This window comes from Artemia sp. Qi Xiang Cuo, chromosome 18, assembly GCF_049724085.1.
Source record: "Artemia sp. Qi Xiang Cuo chromosome 18, ASM4972408v1, whole genome shotgun sequence".
Classification (NCBI taxonomy): Eukaryota; Metazoa; Arthropoda; class Branchiopoda; order Anostraca; family Artemiidae; genus Artemia; species Artemia sp. Qi Xiang Cuo.
The window spans coordinates 53,485,630-53,506,854 of NC_142811.1; the positions used below are offsets into that span (position 1 = coordinate 53,485,630).

The 21,225-nt window shown below is 33.8% G+C and overlaps 1 protein-coding gene across 2 annotated transcripts in view; it reads left to right on the top strand.

Annotated features, from left to right (window-relative positions):
- The window catches only part of Elp1 (elongator complex protein 1), a 316,851-nt gene extending 298,998 nt beyond the window's left edge, over window positions 1–17,853 (top strand). For both annotated transcript variants that reach the window (XM_089103865.1, XM_089103866.1), the window contains exons 23-25: window positions 5,345–5,496; window positions 11,231–11,306; window positions 17,726–17,853. In XM_089103865.1, coding sequence (XP_088959991.1) covers window positions 5,345–5,496; window positions 11,231–11,306; window positions 17,726–17,787 — 290 coding nt within the window. In that variant the 3' untranslated portion in view covers window positions 17,788–17,853. The remainder of the gene's footprint in view (window positions 1–5,344; window positions 5,497–11,230; window positions 11,307–17,725) is intronic.
- The last annotated feature ends 3,372 nt before the right edge of the window (window positions 17,854–21,225 follow it).

Sequence of the window (21,225 nt, forward strand, 5' to 3'; positions counted from 1 at the left end):
GTCGGATTGGGGGGGGGGCATTCGCTCTCCGATTGCTTTTGATTATTAATAAGGGCACGGGCTCTCTAAATTCCCAATTGAATAAGCCCTTTTTGAAGCTTCTACGGCAACACTTTCTATAAAAAAAACATTATATGTCCCCAGGGCATAACTTACATCCCTTGCCCTGAGGGTTGTAGGGGGTTGCTCATCCTCAAAGACCTAATTTCCAGAACTTTTAACTACATTGAACAAAATGGCAATCTCACAATTTTGATTGGGTGTGTTTTGGGAAATGGTGGCTTTCCAATCCAATGAGCCCTTTTTGAAGTTTCTACAACAACGCTTTCTATAAAAACTTTATATGCCCCCATGTCATAAATTACAACCCTTACCCTGAGGGTTTTGTGTGTGTGTGGGAGGGGGGTGTTATCCTCAAAGACCTAATTTCCAGAACTTTCAGCTACGCTTCACAAAATGGCTGTTTCAAAATGTTGATTGAATGTGTTTGGGGAAATGGTGGGCGTGAGAGGGGGGTTAGTTTGCCTTTAATCACTTTCGACTATTAGAAAGGGCACTAGACCTTTCAATTTCCAATCGAATGAACCCTTTTTGAAGTTTTCTATAAATGTTTTCTATAAAAACCTTATATGCCCCAGGGGCATAACTTACAACCCTTGCCCTGAGGGCTGTGGGGGTTCTCATCCTCAAAGACATAATTTCCAGAACTTTCAACTACGTTGAAAAAATCAGATCAACTATCTCAAAATTTTGATTGGATGTAATTGGAGAAAGGGTGGGCGTGAGAGTTAGTTGCCCTCCAATAACTTTCAACTATTAAAAAGGAAACTAGCCCTTTCAATTTCCATTCGATGGAGCCCTTTTCGAAGTTTTTACGACAACCCTTTTTATAAGAACCTTGTATGCCTTCAGGGCATAACTTACAACCCTTACTCCGAGGGCTGTGGGGAGGGGGGTTGTCATCCTCAAACACCTAATTTACAAAACTGTCAACTACGTTGAACAAAATGACTCAAAATTTTGATGGGATCTGTTTGGGGGAATGTTGGGCGTGAAAGGGGGGTTAGTTGCCCTCCCACTGCTTTCGACTATCAAAGTAGGCACTAGCCTTTTCAGTTTCCAATTGAATGAGTCCTTTTTGAAGTTTCCATGACAACGCTATCTATTAAAACCTTATATGCCCCCAGGGCATAATTACAACCCTTGCCCTGAGAGGTGTGGGGATTTTTCATCCTCAAAGACGTAATTTCCAGAGCTTTCAACTACGTGGAACGAAATGGTTATCTCTAAATTTTGATTGGATGTGTTTGGGGAAACGGTGAGCGTGGGAGGAGCTTAGTTGCCTTCCCATCACTTTTGACTATTAAAAAGGGCACTATCCCTTTCAATTTCCAATTGAATGAGCCTTATTTGAAGTTTCTATGACAACGCTTTCTATAAAAACCTTATATGTCCCAAGGGCATAACTTACAACCCTTGACCTGAGGGTTGTGGGGGGTTGTTATCCTCAAATATCTAATTTCCAGAACTTTAAACTACGTTGAACAAAATGGCTAACTCAAAATTTGGATTACATGTGTTTGGGAAATGGTGTGCGTGAGAGGGGGGTGAGTTGCCCTCCAATCCCCTTCGACGATTTAAAAGGGTACTAGCTCTTTCAGTATCCAATCGAATGAGCTCTTTTGCAGTTTCTACAACAACGCTTTCTATAAGAATCTTATATGCCCCCAGGGTATAACTTACAACCCTTGTCCTGAGGGCTCGGGGGGCTGTCATCCTCAAAGACATAATTTCCAGAACTTTAAACAACGTTTAAAAAAATGGCTATCTAAAAATTTTGATTTTTTGTTTTTGGGGAAATGGTGGGCGTGAGAGGGGGATTAGTTGCCCTCCAATTACTTTCTTCTATTAAAAAGCCACTAGCCCCATCAATTTCCAATCGAATGAGCCCTTTTTCGAAGTTTCTACGACAAAACTTTCTATAAAAACCTTATATGCCCCCAGGGCATAACTTACAACCTTTGCCCTGAGGGCTATAAGGGTTTTTTTTCCTCAAAGAGCCAATTTTTTAGAACTTTCAACTACGTTGAACAAAATATCTTTCTCAAAATCTTGATTGCATGTGTTTGGGGAAATGGTGGGCGTGAGAGTGGGGCTAGTTGCTCTCCAATCACATTCGACTATTAAAAAGGGCACAAGCCCGTCCAATTTCCAATCGAATTAGCATTTTTGAAGTTTCTACGACAGCTCCTTCGATACGAAGTGCCGAAGTGCCAAGAAACCAAAAAAAAAACAAAGAAAAAAAAATAATACATTGTGCCAACACCGTTCTTTACATAGGCAGCGCTATTGCGCTGCCCATGATATGGTAAACCGTACATCGAGACATACCACTGTATGTGGCTATTTTGAAAGAGATCATAATGTTGCTGTAATATAACATTTTACTGTTAATTTAACGGTTTACGAATAATAACGTTTTACCAAATACGGATGACAGATTGCAAAAACTGCTTTTCGGTCAGCCCGGACCAGAAGAAAAGTAGAACGTCCTTGACTGGAATGGGAAGAGATCAGAAAATTTTCAAATGAAGTTGGAACTTCATCGGAGCTCTGAACAGATGGAGGAAGGGTAGTATCGTGCGAAGCAGTAATGGATTTAAGCAGTTTTATGGTGCAATGAATTGTTAGTAGCTGATTTGGTATTTGCTCCTAGTAGAATCCAGAAATCTAGTAATAATAATTAACAAATGAGCATCTAATCGATATTCTTATAAGTGGACCCCGAATATCCGATAATACAATGTACTTATATTCTAGTTGTTTTTTTTGCTATGTTTCCTGATTTGTTTCTGTAACACTGAACATTTTAGTTATGTTCTTAAGTATGTTTTAAATCGGAGCTTTGTTCTTCTTGTTACTCCTCGATTTTGCGGAAAATAAATAAATAAACAAATATGGTTATCAGTAAATATAATTATACAAATTTCAAACTTGGTCTATAGTGTTCATACTATTTATGAACAAACTGTTCATACTATAGTGTAGTACTTATTAGTTTATTAAATTAATAAATAAAAACAGTAATAATACCTTATTAAGACTAATTTTGCACTTAAAGAAAAAGGGAATAATTGCTCGAAAGTCAAACATAAAGAAAAACAGAACACACAAAAAGAAGGAATTATGAAATCGCCTTCCATTGGTTTTATATTTGTCTTTTGTATTATTTTTTTTTGTGTTTGTTTTTTCTTCTTCTTTTTGTTTGCTGTTTATCCTTATTTATTTATTTTCATAGCGATTTGTTTTAATACTGATACCACTCACAGCTTGTCAAAGTACCAAGTCCCCTGAGCACAGCCCTAAGCCATGTCTCTCTCTTGGCTTTATTTACCTCAAGGGTTGCCTCTTCTCTGTGGAGAAGGCCTGGTGACCGGCGGGTCGAACCGCAGTTCCAAAAGTTCCTAGGGATGCCTTCATCCACTGTCGTTTCACAAGCTTTGCCTTGTGCTATTAAGTCGCTAAACAAATGCGTTGTACAAAGCTCTAACGTGAATCATCTTCTACAATGACAACGCTTTTTATGTATATGAGGCACAAAAGAAGGTTTGAGAGAATGCTGCCACATTGATCTTATACCCCAGACTTGGCTCCTTTTGGCCTTTTTTATGTTCGAAACTCATTGAACGATCTAAAGATGGCCATTTTGATAGCTTTGATGAAGCAAAAAATGCAACAAAAACATGGTTCCTAAAAAGATCGTCAGATCTCTTCAAAAACATAGTCTAAAAGGTATGAAGCACTTCCTGAAGAAGTGACTTGATCTTGGCAGAGGTTATGTTGAAAAAAAAAGGCGGGCTTTCACCTTTTCGGCACCCTCAATGCTCGCTTAGCTCAAAATATACAAGGGAGGACCTCCTCCCCATGTTCCTCCGAAGGTTCAGCCTTCTCCTCATGTTTGTTTCCAGCGCTTCTTATGGAAATTACAAAGGTGGAAAATTGTAAAGTAGAGATACAAAAGAAGTTTGTGACATTGAGACAAGGTGGTAATTGCTGCCACATCAATCTTGTAGTCGAAACCTGGCTCCCACTGACTTTTTTTATGTCAAAACTCCAAAAGCAAGTGAACGGCTTCCATTCTGATAGCACTGGTGGAGCAAAACATTAACAAAAAACCTGACACGTATCCAGATTTCTTTAAAAATGGTCTAAAAGGTTGGAAGCACTGAATGTAGAAGTGCATTGACTTTGACCGAGGTTATTTTGAAAAATAGATCCATTGAAATGCAAAAATAATAGAGAATTAAGGCATATTTTTTTTTATCTTCCATATATATCAATAAATCAATCAAGTTTATTATTACGCCGAAATGTCCAAAAGAATAGCACTGGCATGTCAGAAAAAAAAGACATCATTCTGACATAATATATATATATATATATATATATATATATATATATATATATATATATATATATATATATATATATATATATATATATATATATATGTACAAATTTATATCTCTGTATATATTTATATCTTTATATATATATTTATGCATAGATATACATATTTTTACCATATATATATATATATATATATATATATATATATATATATATATATATATATATATATATATATATATATATATATATATATATATATATATATATATATATATATATATGGTAAAAATATGTATATCTATGCATAAATATATATATAAAGATATAAATATATACAGAGATATAAATGTACACACACACACACACATAGATACACATATATATATATATATATATATATATATATATATATATATATATATATATATACATATATATATATATATATATATATATATATATATATATATATATATATATATATATATATATATATATATATATATATATATATATATATATATATATATATATATATATATATATATATATATATATATATATATATATATATATATATATATATATATATATATATATATATATATATATATATATATATATATATATATATATATATATATATATATATATACAACTTCCTTAAACAGTGTACTTACCAACTGTCTGAAACTATTCTCTCGGTTTCGCATCATTGTTGTTTTTGTATTTTTGTTATGTTTAGTTGTTGTATATTTTTTTTAATTTGTTATAATGTTTATTTATTTAATATGTTGTTTATTGTATACTATTGTGTATTATTTATTTAGTATTTAGTTATATTGATTATTTTGGTACTTGATATATTGCTTATGTTTTGTTGTTTTTTGTCTAGCCATTGTCGTCTGGGAAAACTTGTTTCTTTTTTCAGGTGAGGCTAGGGGACTACTGAAGGTTCTGCTTCATTTTGAACACGAGAGCATTGTGCAAGACGTTCAAACAAGTCTAGAAAACTTACTAAACTTAATGGAAAGGCAGAGCAGAAGTATATGGACTGCTGTCAAAGCTGAAGATGAAGAAAATGTAAGAGTTTCTATCTCTTGCTATTTGTCAGTTTGAGTCAGTTGTTTCTGAGAAATTCAGCTCTTCATTTATATCTGTCTTTATTTTATGTCATTTGTATTCAAAGTGAATTATTCCCCCCCCCCCCTCAACATCCCCTATGAGACACCTATTTGGTAGATTTAGTATTTTTATCTCTTTCCTTGCGAAAATAATAAAAGTTATTTGTAGTGTTTTCCCAAAAAGATCATTTTCTCAGGAGAATACCAAAAAATGGAATTTTTCAAATCTACGAGAAGGGCACGAAAATCTAGAGACCAAATGCCCTCAACTATCCCCCTCCCAGCTGACGCCATTGTTTATTACATGCTGCATAACTAATCTTTTGCTTTACGTGTTATGATCTTCTTAGTAACACACTACGAATTTTAAATATTTCATATAATAAAATCCCTCCTAACTAGAGTAGATTTGATTCTTTGGGTCTTGGCTTGCTTTACGCCAGATTTTAGTCGTCATTGGTGAGCTACAAAGATACTTATTGGGGGAGCCGGTGTCCCCCCCCCCCCACGGAAAAATACCCTGCGGATAATTCCCCACGGAAAATTCCCCTTGTGGAAAAACCTCTCCGGATAATTGCCCCTTCCTCAATAGAAAATTTCCCCGTGCGCATAATTGAGCAGTCACAGAGAAGGTACAAAATAGGTGCCTCAAATTATTGATCAGATGTCCTAAGGGGCAACAAAAGAACCAGATATCAAAAACAGTTTTAGGACAGCGTATGGTTGGTCAATCACTTTCGACATATAAAGAAAAGAGTATAAATCTTAATTTCTGATTGAATAACCACCCTCCGAAGTTTCTACGACCGTGAGGGGGAGGTTGGCGATGAGGAAGGGACAGCTCCCCTACTATACGGAATATATTCTGCCCATTTTGGGGCTTAATGTTACTCAAGAGAGATTAAATTTAAATTTCTATCTCACCTTTGGGGGGAAAAGGACGTGAGGGTGGTTGTTCTCTGATCGATTTTAAATCTTAAAAGGGCATTCGGACTTTTGATTTCCAATTGAATGAACCCTCTTCAAAGTTTATACGGCCACCCTTCCCCTAAAAACCTTTTATATTAACAATAGGCAACTTGCAGAACTTAGGGGATTGTCATCTCCAGAGGCATGGTCATTTGATCTTCGGTCTATTTTGAACAAAATGGATCTCTAAAAATTTTGATTGGATAGCTTTGGAAAAAACGGCTTGAGAGAGAGGCGGGTTGCCTCCATCTACTTTTGACTCTTAAAAGAGGTACTAGAACTTTTAATTTGCTATTGAATGTGTCCCCTCTGAAGATTATACAACTGCTCCTTTATATGAAGTGCCCCTGGCAAAAAAAAAAATATATAATAATACGTTGCAGCCATATTGCTGTTTACTGTATGCAACGCTATAGGCATATAGTAGGCAATATAGGCTGTAGGCTGTAGGCTATAGGCTGTAGGCAATGCTATGTTTACCATAGGCAACGCCTCTGGTTTGAACTTGTGAATAAAACTTTCATTTCCTTGGGGAACGCCTAGCACAACTTATTGATAGCTATCGCTATTGGTTACTGTGTTTTTTATGTTTTTTCAAGAAAAACACATTGCATGTCTGCATAGAGCTAACTTCATGTATTTCGAACTTCTTATGCCTACCATGTCGATTCCGTGTAATGCTAAATCTATTGCATGTAATAATTTTTCTAACTAAATGTAAACTAACTAACCCTAACTAGGCCTATTAATAAACTGTTTACTAACTTACTAAGTAAATTGCATTTAAATGGTAAATATTACATGCAAGGCCTATAATGCTCAAATTTTTATCGGTTTCATGTTAGAGATGCCGCTATGAAACTACCGGATATTGAATATAAAAGGCCTAGAAAGTCAGTCCTTCTATCTAAATCGGATCCGCTGCGTAGAGACGTATCCAAGATTTTTTTTTTCGGGTGGGGAGGGGTTTCAAACCCCCTACCCCCACCCCCTAAATAGGGACTTGTGCCTACGTCTTCATTTTTCTCTTTTGATATTTCAGTAATATGTCAATATTTCAATACGACAATATTGAAATATTGTAATAATAATTTCAATGAGATTAATTTTTCTGTTTGTTTTGTTGTTCTTGTTCGAATTTTATGTTCGTATTTTCCAACATCTTCAGATGTTTTAATTGCCTCTATTGGTTCTTCTTTGACTGTTGCTTATAAAAATTCTATGTGACACTTTAAGCGGCTGTTAGTGTTGCGTAGAAAAAATCTTAACATTTTACGTGACTGTTGGTGTTGCGTAGAAAAAAAATCTAAACAACAATTTACCCTCTGTTGCTGTTGTATAGGAATTATCCGATAAAATTTAAACTTAATCAACTTAATTAAAAACTCAACAAAGCATCCAAGATTGCCTAAGTCGGCAACTAAATTACCTTCACAAGCAAATATTGCTCATATTTGAGCAGCTATGTGAACCATGTGGTATTCCATGGTATGCTGTACTTATTTTGGGCTTCTTGAGGCTCATAAATAAAAATTTCAAAATAAATCTTATTATAATAAAAGCTAATTATATATAAATTAACTATTAAATCGAGGAAATTGTGTGTGTAAAACTTTAGAACTGTGCAAAACTCTTTGACGAAAAATCTTTGGCCGTAAATTCCCTTTTTTAATTTACTTGTTGATCACGTATACCCAGTGTGGTCTTGGAACATACTAACTACTTGCAACAAATCTAACCACGAAAAAAGCGTCAAGGGTAGTATTTTTTCGGCTTCTTGTTTGTTCATAAACAAATAACTAAAACAGATTAAAAATCATTATAATCAAAGTTAATTATTAACTCATATAAGAATTGATTATCAAATCGAGGAAATGGTATGCAAGGGGGAACTTTTTACCGTTTGGTGAAGAGAGAAGGTATCTGGGAAGGGCGAAGTCAGAGTCACCATCCCCAGTGTGGGGGAATGGTGAGGAATACTTAATTCATTTTTGGGGTTTTTGTGAAAATTAAATGATCTGAGGGAGGAAGTTTGTCCGGGGTGGAATACAAGGGAGGAACAGGGGGATATGGTATTAAGTGATAGAAGTTTTATGGGGATTAAGAAGTTGGGTAAGTCTGTGGGTGTAGGTACGGATTTAAATCTGCATTTAAGGATTTTTGTAGTGTTATACTTTTGCATTAGCAATGGTCCGTAATGGCTTTTACTGTTATTAAATATCTCTACTTTAAATAAGATAACAATAAAGTAAAAATAAGGTAAAAAATTTTTACTCTAAGGTAAAATTAAACTCGTTGACGAAGAACCTTTGGCAGTAAAGTAGCCTTCTTTTTATCTTACTTGTTGATAATGGTAAGGAAATTAGAGAACTATCTATAGTAATCCAAAACTGGTTTGAGGGGCTGCGATTCTTGAGGCCAGTTCAGCCAAGAAATTTGTAAAAAATTTACACTCTGTTGGCCACAGGTGGCTATGTGAATGGGCTGTAACGAATTGTTACCAGTGGTTATAAGAAGCTGCAACTGGCTCTGATGTAGTCTTTGGTAAATTAGAAGTATTTTTAACGTAACACCTTAAATCAGGTATCTTTTTCTTAGACCGCGCTGTCGTACTATGACGAACAAATAAAATTTCAAATGGGGATAAATCCATTTATTTAGACAGTGAAAAAACAAGTACAAAAGTCCAGATATTTCGATCACATATACAGCGATCGTCATCAGTAGAAATACTAAAGTATTAATATTTAAACTAGCATATTTATACAAAACCAAATTGATAACTTTTAGGTTCATTCACAAAATAATGAATTTCTGGGTTATTCACTAGATTTTTTTTTTTGGAGAGAGTTAAATGACAAAGTTCATTCATAGTCTTGATGTAAATTTTCTTGTTTAATCTTGCCTAAATATAAAACACAATTTTCAATGAAGGTGGCAAAACCTTCCGTGTCTTCTAATTGCAAACGATATGTTGAGTTTATTGTTATTTACTTGGTTCACTTGGTTACTTGGCTCATTTTTTCCCCAAAAACACCCGATCAAAATTTTGAGATAGCCATTTTGTTCAGCATGGTCGAAAATGTGATAAATATGTCTTTTAGGATGACTTAATCCCCCCGAAGTCCCCGGAGGGAGGTCTGAAAGTTATGAACTTCACCCCATGTTAAAAAATAGTATTGGTTATTGGGAAGTATACAGACGTTTTCAGCGAGGATTTTTTCTGGTAGCGGGGGGGGGGGGGTGGAGGGGTGTGTCGGGGTCTATGTGGGAGGATCTATCCATGAAGGAAGTTTTCATGGGGGGAGGAACATTGCTATGAAGGGGGCGCCGGATTTCCCAGCATTATTTTAAAAAAAGATCAGAAATTAAATAAAAAAAACAAGTTTTTCAACTAAAAGTAAGAAGCAAAATAAAAACTTAAAACCAACAGAAAACATTATGTACATGACTGGGTTCACCCCCTAGTCAATACCTCGCTCTTTAAGCCAAAGATTTTTTAGTACTTTCATAAGAGCTATTTATTCTAATTAACGGTTTTTGTGATTAAGCGGTCATTTTAAAAAAATTGGAACACAATTCGAACTTTAGCTTAAAGAGCAGGGTATTGACTAGGGGGCGAACCCCCTAATATACGTATTAAAAATATATGAATATAGAAGTTCGTTACGTAAGTTAATTCGTAAGTTACGTATATTTATTACTAATAAAAACGTTCGTAAACAAAATTAAACAACTTTCGAGGAGGTCATTTAACCAAATAAAAGTAAAATTAATATGCAAATTTTGTTTTAATTATTCATGTACGGTAAGCCAAAATAAGAACCTGCATTAATTCAAAAACGTTCAAAGATTAAATAAAAAAAACAAGTTTTTTTAACTGAAAGTAAGGAACTACGTTAAAACTTAAAACGAACAGAAATTATTCCATAAATGAAAGGGGCTGTCCCCTCTTTAAAGCCTCGCGGTTTACGCTAATGGTTGACTTTCTCACAACTCTATTTTTTTAACAATAAAAAACTTTAGCGTAAAGAGCGAGGCGTTGAGGAGGGGACAGCCCCTTTCATATGCGGAATAATTTCTATTCGTTTTAAGGTTTAACGTCGTTCCTTACTTTCAGTTAAAAAAACTTTTTCTTTTTATTTAATTAACTTAAAGAAGAGAGAATCAATCAATCTCTTCTAAACAACATAGCAGGGAGAATATTAATTTGCTTTTTCCTTATTGAAAAAAATATTTTGGGAAATTTGGATAGCGTGCTGCCTCAGGGAGGCTCGATTTCATTGAACTTTTATTATTATTATTTTTTTTTTATCATGCTTAAATCACTTCTCTTATGCAATAACTTTTGATGGTTAAAAAAAAGTCCAGACAAAAACCACGTTTTAATTTTTAAATTGGCTTTTAATTTAATTGGCTTTTAATAAATTGGCTTTTAATTTACTGACTTAAATTATTTTTATAACTATTGCTAATTATTTAACTAAATAAAAGTAAAATTGATTTGAAATATAAAATAAGTTTTTTTGTGATTTAATTTATTTTATTGATTATTACTCTTCACTAGTTAGTCAAGATTTGAACTAGTGTATTTTACATCTATCATGCTGTTATTCTGCTTCTTCACTGAAGGTTTTTGGTTTCTTCTTTCCTTGTGAAAAGGTTTAATTAGATGGTTGAAATTAAAATATATAAGAAATTGTATTATTTTATTCTTTTTCCAGGTATTTGGCCCAGAGGCCACTGTTGCCCAGATAGTTTCAATGGGGGGGAAGAAGTTTGACAGATTGAACTTGCTGGGTAAGTTGTTCTTAACATTAATTTAGAAAACATTTTCCAAAAAAGGTTTCACAAAAAATTAAAGAGTATTATTAAGAAAATTCAACTTTTAGAGATTATCCTGAGAATTTGGGGATAGTGAATGCACTGCTGCTGTTCAGCAATAACCAGACTTGTTTAAATTCAAGAGTCTCCCATATGCTGGCAGGGGCGGATCTAGAGAAAAATCTTGGGGGGGAGGACCACTGTGACAAGGGTACCAATGAGAAAGATCTTGCGGGGGGGGGCAATGTGACAAAAGTGCCAATAATTGACCAAAGTGACAAATTCATTCTTAAAAAAAGTAAAAAAAAGAAAAAATAACAGGGAATAAGGGCACCAGAAAAAATTTTGGGAGGGGGGTCCCACCTCACGCCCCCCCCCCCTGGATCCGCCACTGTATACTGGATACCCTTCACTCAACAATCAACCAATAAACGTGCTACAACTTACATTGTTGCTTATGGATATTTGTGCCAGAGCTGGATTTAAAGGCCTAAAGAGCTGTATGGAATACAGGAGCTGCAAGCTTCCAACCAATGCCCTAGGGTATATACAAAAGCTCAGTGGAATTTTTTTCAGTTGGGCATTATGTACTAACGGTTGACGAGAAATGAGTTCATCAATAAATGCGAAGTAATAGAATCAGTAAACTGTTTTATATTGCCTAAGTCTGTATCCAGGTATTAGGGGGGGGGGGGTGATGCTCTTATGTATTTGTACTGGTAACAATTATTGCAGTGGTAATTCAATTCTATATGGAGGCCAAAAATAAAAACGTTGTAAAAAATTAAATTAATAAAATTAAGAATTAATAAAAATAAGTATAAATGAAGTGATATGATAAACCCAAAGTCAAAACAAAGTGAATTTGAAATGAATAGTCACATCAAACATCTAGATAGTAGATACTTTTAGGGATGAATAGATGAATCCTAATATGACCGGAAATTGAAGTGAATATAATCAGTTCAAACATAAAACGAACAGAAATTACCAAAACTACCCTTGTAAAGGCCAGAGCGTAATTTGAGCTGTAACTTGTAACTGTTTTTAACTGGGAAAATTACGGCTTTGATATTCCACCAGCTTGGTTAAAAATGAATATATATGAGGGGAGGGGTAGATGGAAGAGGGGTAAAAATTGTTTAATAACCATGAAGCTAGGTTCCTACGGGATATGAATTTCGCTTCGGCAGTCGAATTTATGTTGCTAGATGAAAAAGAACGTCTTCATGGAAGCGAATATTCAGTTTGTTTTTGTATTTAGCGAGTTAAAAGATATTTATCTCCGCTAGTAAAATAATCTTCGCGTGCAAAATAATTAATAATTATATAAATAATAAATAATTATGTATTTTACACGCGTGTAAAATAAATAATTTTAGGTTTGTTTCTAAAATGTTTATCATTTTATTTCTAAATGTTTCAGTCACAGTTAATTTAGCATCGGTATTCTTTTTTTTAGAAAAGAATTCAAAGAAACTTTTTTTCTAAAAAAAACTTCAGGGAATTTGGCTATCAATCTGGCATACCAGCCAGAAAACTTACTCTATAAACTTACCTTATGAAACTGACCCTTTGAGCTTAGCTAATTAACACACATGCAAACCAACGCACATTTCTATATCATATTGAGGGTTGGTAGGTAGGCTGTATTTGGGATTTACTCCTACAGCTCCAGAGTTTTCAGATGTTTTCACTGAAGTTTCCTGAGCATATTTCAGAAACTGTATCAGAAATATGCAGTTATACTCTCTAAATATAGTCTCTCTCTCTCTCTCTCTCTCTCTCTCTCTCTCTCTCTGTCTCTCTCTCTCTCTCTCTCTCTCTCTCTCTCTCTCTCTCTCTCTCTCTCTCTCTCTCTCTCTCTCTCTCTCTCTCTCTCTCTCTCTCTCTCTCTCTCTCTCTCTCTCTCTCTCTCTCTCTCTCTCTCTCTCTCTCTCTCTCTCTCTCTCTCTCTCTCTCTCTCTCTCTCTCTCTCTCTCTCTCTCTCTCTCTCTCTCTCTCTCTCTCTCTCTCTCTCTCTCTCTCTCTCTCTCTCTCTCTCTCTCTCTCTCTCTCTCTCTCTCTCTCTCTCTCTCTCTCTCTCTTCTCTCTCTCTCTCTCTCTCTCTCTCTCTCTCTCTCTCTCTCTCTCTCTCTCTCTCTCTCTCTCTCTCTCTCTCTCTCTCTCTCTCTCTCTCTCTCTCTCTCTCTCTCTCTCTCTCTCTCTCTCTCTCTCTCTCTCTCTCTCTCAACAGACCGTTCTGAATATTGCTCCTCGTTTCATTACGCTCTTAATTGAAAAATATTCAGTAATTACCCAATGCAAAGAGTATGGAAACTTAAATTTTACTCGAGTACTGGTGTGGCATTTTGGTCTTTCTTCTTGGCATATTTATAAGATTGAAAATGTCCAAAAATGAGCCCTTAGAATCATAAATGGTGAAGGGGAGGTTCGAACTAGGTAAGTTTGAACTCACCGCGTTAGCCGCGAGAAGGAATCTCCTGTTCCTCCATTTCGGTACCAAGACCCTGTCTGTTCCCCGATTACGTTCCATCATCCCCGAGCCCTGCCTTTCCCAATCCTCAATAGACCGTCCTGTATAAAGTCCCAAAAAATCATGAATTGACTCCCGTCCCTGCCAAACGTGAAAGATATCGCAATAGTTTTGTTCCGAGTTTTATTGCATTGTATAATAGCCAGGAAAATTAGTCATTAATTTTATTTATTTTTAACTAAGTTTTGACTCATTTTACCTATGTATTTCGTACAATGGATTATGACGTGAAGGTCAAATTCACCTGACGTGAACAACAGTGATGACAAAATTTTTCGATACGATATATACGTTTTAGTGCTGTTTGTGACGCAAAATTCAAATTCGAGCAACCATGCTGTGAAAGAAATTTTTTAATTAAATTCTATTCTAACAGTCAAGGAAACTGAACATTTCTGAGGGGTGCAAGCACCATTGCCAACTAGCTTTCCTCAGCAAAATCATAAAGCTTATTACAAGAACATGTATATGTCATCAATACTAATTTTATTGAACAATGTTCTTTACTTTTGCTTTACATTGGTCTGAAGGTGAAAGACCTTCTTTTGCCAAAAAAAAAAATAAAATAAATAAAATTGCTTAAGTATTTAAGAAACCTGTATTCTACACTCAAATATAGTCTATATATATAGTCTATAAATCTATAAATATAGTCTACACTCAAGTATAGCTATTTTATAAACCAGAACAGGTGTTAAAGAAAATAAATAGAAAATAAAATAAAAGAAAATAAAAGGATATAAAATAAAAGGAAATAAAATAGAAGAAAATAAAAGGATAATATAAAAGAAAATAAAAGGATAAGTGAAAAATACTAAAGGACAACAGTTGTTCTAGATTATAAAATAGTTTGAACTATATTTTTATGTTTCTTTATTCACTGTCATCAGTAATGTATATACCGGAAAAAATTATAAGGAATCGAACGTTCGGGGTTGGTCAAAAAACGGCTCACAAATTTGTGCGACAACCAAAAAAAGTTACTAAACACCTACTTTTACCAAAACAACAATAAATATGTTTGTTAAGTTTCTGAACTAAAGTGTGTTCCAAGGGCGGAACCAGGATTTTTTTAGGGGGGGGGAGCAAAATAGGTTGATCCGATAAACTTGCGTTAGGAGTAATTAACGCAAACTTGCGTTAATTAAGTAAATTACATTACATTAGACTACGTTAGGGGTGGGGGCGCCCCTTACCCCTCCCCTGGTTCCGCCACTGGTGTGTTCTACATACAAACATAATCCTAACCATTCTATTTCCAGGACAGGTTTTTTCCTTTTATTTTCTTTAACACCTGTTTTAAATTAAAAATAGTTAGGACTATGTTTTTCTTTAGGACATAGGCTCGTTTTAATCCTTAAACGAAAATATCTAATGTGTTTTTGGCAAGTGTAGGTATTTTACCTTGAGACCAGTTTAAAATAAAAAAAAACTTAAAATAAATACCATTGATTCAATCAAGGCCGTATACAGGGGAAGGGTGCTAAGGGGTTTGCCCCCCCCCCCCCCGAAATGTTTGTTTGACTCGTAAAAATGTGACAAAAATGAATATAAACAAGTTTTTATTGTGTTTTAAAAGTTTTTTGTAACCCCCTTCCCCCCGAAAAATATTCTTTTGTAACCTACCCCCCCATCCCCTAAAAAAACCTGGATACGACCCTGTATTTATTATAATATTAATAGTCTTTAAGAAAGTGAATATCCGGTAGGGACTTAGCGTAGATTTTTCTCATCTGATATTACGAGAGGTAATGCAACATGATCGTTTTTCTATTTTCTTTTTTTACTTATTTATTTGGAAAAGAGTTTTTTACAGAAGAGAATTGTACATTTTACGGCGGTTATAATAATTTGAATTTTCTATATATCTTGGGCTTACAAGCAGGGCAAATGCTCAATCTGAGCATCCACCTCTCCCCCTAAGGATAACCATAAGGATCCCCATGAAGGATAACTTGGTTGTGCCCAACCAAGTTTGGAAATGAAGTTTTTTGACAGAACGGAGTTTTCTGACGGTTTTAATAATTTTAGCTTTTTCTCGAAAATGTACGAATATAAGTGAAAAAGAGAGATACAAAATGGACTGGGGCTTAAAATAAATTATTATTACTTATTTATTTTTATTAAAATTATTTATTTATTTTATTTATTTATTAAAAACGGATTGGGGCTTAAAATAATAGTTTTTCTTTTATATTTTTTCCTGTACCTTATCTCCCGTTTATGTTGTTTGCTTACACAATGGAGATTATGAAAGAGGGGGGTGGGCTGAATTTTGGTATTATATTATTCTGCTGTCACTGGGAGTTGATATACTGATAAAATTGTGAAGCAATTGAACATTCTGCTGTGTTCGAAAAATGTTTCACAAAATTTAACAAATTTATGAAAAAAAAAAAACAAAAAAGGCCGGTCATTGAGGAAATGATTCAAATAAATGAAAAAATACTTTTATCTGTGTTGGGGTAGCAGTAGTATAGAAACATCAAAAGATAAACTTAGCCCACTCTCATAATGGTCACCGTGAGGCGGGGGGAGCAGGTTCAAATCGAGTATTTACCTTGCTTGTGCAAAATTTAAATTGCTTTAACCGTCTGGTCCAAAAATTCAAAACTTGTAAATTTACATTAAAGCACTACCGGATATGAAAAAATGTGTTGTGTTTTTTAACTGTTTGCTTAATAATAAATGCCAATTTCCTTTTGCGAGCTAGTTACATGCTTTTCCACCTGCTTGTTAAAAGTAATTAAAAAAAAATTCCACAAAATAAGTTTTTCAAAGAAAAGTAAAGAACTCTATTTAACCAAAAATGAACAGAAATAAAGTCATATAATCTTCCAAGCGTAAGACTAACAAAAATCACAGAACAACAGAAATTAGAATAAATAATCGAGTAAAACTCACAACGAGCAGAAATTAACATGATAAGGGCTGTCACCCCCCCCCCCCTCATGCCTTCAAGATCAGAACAAAATTTGCACTTTATTAAAAACAAAAAAAATGAATTTGGATTGTCAGTTTAATACATATAAACTGATATTTATTCCTTAAAGTCTTTTTTACTTATTATAACTAAAAAAGTGGAAACATTTAAAATGAATTTTGTTTAGTAAAGTGCAAATTCTGTTCTGATTTTCAGAAGGCACGGCATGGGATGTGTCATCCCCACTTGTAAAATTGGATAAACTATTTTATTCGCTCAAGAGATTTGAATCCTAGAACCAAGACGACTTTTCTTTTCCTGTAAAGATTCGTGTAATCTTAAGCATAAACCGCATCTAATCCAAAGAAGCGGGGGGAGGGGATGTATTAGCACCCCTGGCTGTTGAAAGATTTGTATAAATGTTAGTGTCAGCAAAAATTGCATAAAAAGAAACTATATTAATAAAAACTGCATAAATAAAAAATGGATTCATGTGTGTTGTGCTGATGGTACTTGAAAACAAATTAAGAAACGTTCGCTCAACTTGCATTCGGAGAAATATCGTGATGTCTTCATCGTAATAAGTAGACCATTCATAATGAAGTTTTCTGTTTTATTTGTTTCTTTTTTTCATTCGTTTTATGCTTGCCTTTGACGTATTTTTTCTTCCTACTGACTTCTTTTTTCTGGTCTGTTCAGGTAGAAAAAAATAGATGTATTTTAATGAAAAAACTCTTGATTATCTTTTTCTTTATTTTAAAGCAGCAATTGAGGCATTCATTTGCGCTTATCTTTTGAGGATGTTTATCCTTCATATGTATTCATTTTTATCTTTCGTCTGCTCAAAAAAATAAAAAATAAATAAAAAAAAATGTTAAATTAAAATGTTTTGAAACCATTTATGAAAAACATTAACTTGCTTTTTCTTTTTCTCAGAGCCACATTTGAGACATCCGCCAGTAAAGCCAGAAATAAAATGGAAGATAAGTCTTGCATAATAAAGGAGTTATGGTGATAATTTGTTTTATACATCCTCCATTTTAATATTACAATGATCAACATCATTACTGGCAATAGTTATGTTGTTCGCCTATATATATATATATATATATATATATATATATATATATATATATATATATATATATATATATATATATATATATATATATATATATATATATATATATATATATATATATATATATATATATATATATATATGTTTATATTTACATATTTTATATCGTATACATACTGTGAACTAAGATTGAGATATTGGACGCCCCGGTAATCACCGCTGTCAATTATAACTCTGAAAAGTGGGCCCTTTGGAAGACAGAGGAAGATATTTTAAACCTTTTCCAGAGAAATTGTCTTGACTGATGACTGTCTTGACTGACCGTATAATGTATAGGTCACGTTCCACGGATGGAGGATAACAGATTGTCGAAGATGGGGCTTTTTGGCCATCTGTCTGGATAGAAACGAAAAAGAGGTCAAACAGGTAAATAACGGGTTGGAAGGGATTACTAGAAAGAATTTTTAAGAAACTGGAACTTCATGGGAGGACTGGGAAAGGGATTTTTTGAACAGATTGGGATGGAGGAGGAGCGTTTACAACTGCATGGGCCTCAGATGACTTTGGGTTGAAATGAGTTGTTAGTGGTAATGGTAGTAGTCGCAAAACTTCATAACAGACACCAATTGTGTGTCTGATTGCTTTTCAAGTCACTTTTTAGATCTGATAGACCTTACGAGTTATGACAATTTAACAGTTATGACAGTCTGAGTTATAACAGTTTGTTTTCACTGCACCTACAAAACGGGAATTCCTCTTTGGCATTGGCTACGAAAGGATTACGATATTTTGATGTCAAAATGACGAATGCTTCATCAAAATACTTATTTTGTTTTTAGGTTATTATCGATTTTCGTGAGGCCAATCGCAAAATGAATTATCAAAAACAAAAACAAAATAAGTATTTTGATGAAGCATTCGTCATTTTGACATCGAAATATCATAATCCTTTCGTAGCCAATGCCAAAGACGAATTCCCGTTTTGTAGTTCAGTGAAAACAAATTGTCATAACTCTGAAACTATCATAACTGTTAAATTGTCATAACTCGTAAGGTTATTATCGATTTTCGTGAGGCCAATCGCAAAATGAATTATCAAAAACAAAAACAAAATAAGTATTTTGATGAAGCATTCGTCATTTTGACATCAAAATATCTTAATCCTTTCGTAGCCAATGCCAAAGACGAATTCCCGTTTTGTAGTTCAGTGAAAACAATTTAACAGTTATGACAATTTAACAGTTATGACAGTTTGAGTTAAGACAATTTGTTTTCATTGAACCTACAAAACGGGAATTCGTCTTTGGCATCGGCTACAACAGGATTGCGATATTTTTATGTCAAAATGACGAATGCTTCATCAAAATACTTTTTTTTTTTTTTTGATAATTCATTTTGCGATTGGCCTCACGAAAATCGATAACAACCTTACGAGTTATGACAATTTAACAGTTATGATAGTTTCAGAGTTATGACAATTTGTTTTCCCTGAACCTACAAAACGGGAATTTGTCTTTGGCATTGGCTACAAAAGGATTGCGATATTTTGATGTCAAAATGACGAATGCTTCATCAAAATACTTACTTTATTTTTGTTTTTGATAATTCATTTTCCGATTGGCTTCACGAAAACCGGATATGACAATTCCTTACGAGTTATGACAATTTACCAGTTATGATAGTTTCAGAGTTATGACAATTTGTTTTCACTGAACCTACAAAACGGAAATTCGTCTTTGGCATTGGTTACGAAAGGATTACGATATTTTGATGTCAAAATGACAAATGCTTCATCAAAATACTTATTTTGTTTTTGTTTTTGATAATTCATTTTGCGATTGGCCTCACGAAAATCGATAATAACCTTACGAGTTATGACAATTTCACAGTTATGATAGTTTCAGAGTTATGACAATTTGTTTTCACTGAACTACAAAACGGGAATTCGTCTTTGGCATTGGCTACAAAAGGATTGCGATATTTTGATGTCAAAATGACGAATGCTTCATCAAAATACTTGCTTTGTTTTTGTTTTTGATAATTCATTTTGCGATTGGCCTCACGAAAATCGATAATAACCTTACGAGTTATGACAAATTAACAGTTATGATAGTTTCAGAGTTATGACAATTTGTTTTTACTGAACTACTAAACGGGAATTCGTCTTTGGCATTGGCTACGAAAGGATTACGATATTTTGATGTCAAAATGACGAATGCTTCATCAAAATACTTATTTTGTTTTTGTTTTTGATAATTCATTTTGCGATTGGCCTCACGAAAATCGATAATAACCCTTACGAGTTATGACAATTTAACAGTTATGATAGTTTCAGAGTTATGACAATTTAACAGTTATGATAGTTTCAGAGTTATGACAATTTGTTTTCACTGAACTACAAAACGGGAATTCGTCTTTGGTATTGGCTACGAAAGGATTAAGATATTTTGATGTCAAAATGACGAATGCTTCATCAAAATACTTATTTTTTTTTGTTTTTGATAATTCATTTTGCGATTGGCCTCACGAAAATCGATAATAACCTTACGAGTTATGACAATTTAACAGTTATGATAGTTTAAGAGTTATGACAGTTTGTTTTCACTGAACTACAAAACGGGAATTCGTCTTTGGCATTGGCTACAAAAGGATTGCGATATTTTGATGTCAAAATGACGAATGCTTCATCAAAATACTTACTTTGTTTTTGTTTTTGATAATTCATTTTCCGATTGGCCTCACGAAAACCGGATAATAACCTTACGAGTTATGACAATTTAACAGTTATGATAGTTTCAGAGTTATGACAATTTGTTTTCACTGAACTACAAAACGGCCATTCGTCTTTGGCAGTGGCTACAAAAGGATTGCGAAATTTTGATGTCAAAATGACGAATGCTTCATCAAAATACTTACTTTGTTTTTGTTTTTGATAATTCATTTTCCGATTGGCCTCACGAAAACCGGATAATAACATTACGAGTTATGACAATTTAACAGTTATGATAGTTTCAGAGTTATGACAATTTGTTTTCACTGAACATACAAAACGGAAATTCGTCTTTGGCATTGGCTACGAAAGGATTACGATATTTTGATGTCAAAATGACGAATGCTTCATCAAAATACTTATTTTGTTTTTGTTTTTGATAATTCATTTTGCGATTGGCCTCACGAAAATCCATAATAAGCTTACGAGTTATGACAATTTAACAGTTATGACAGTTTCAGAGTTATGACAATTTGTTTTCACTGAACTACAAAACGGGAATTCGTCTTTGGCATTGGCTATTAAAGGATTGCGATATTTTGATGTCAAAATGACGAATGCTTCATCAAAATACTTGCTTTGTTT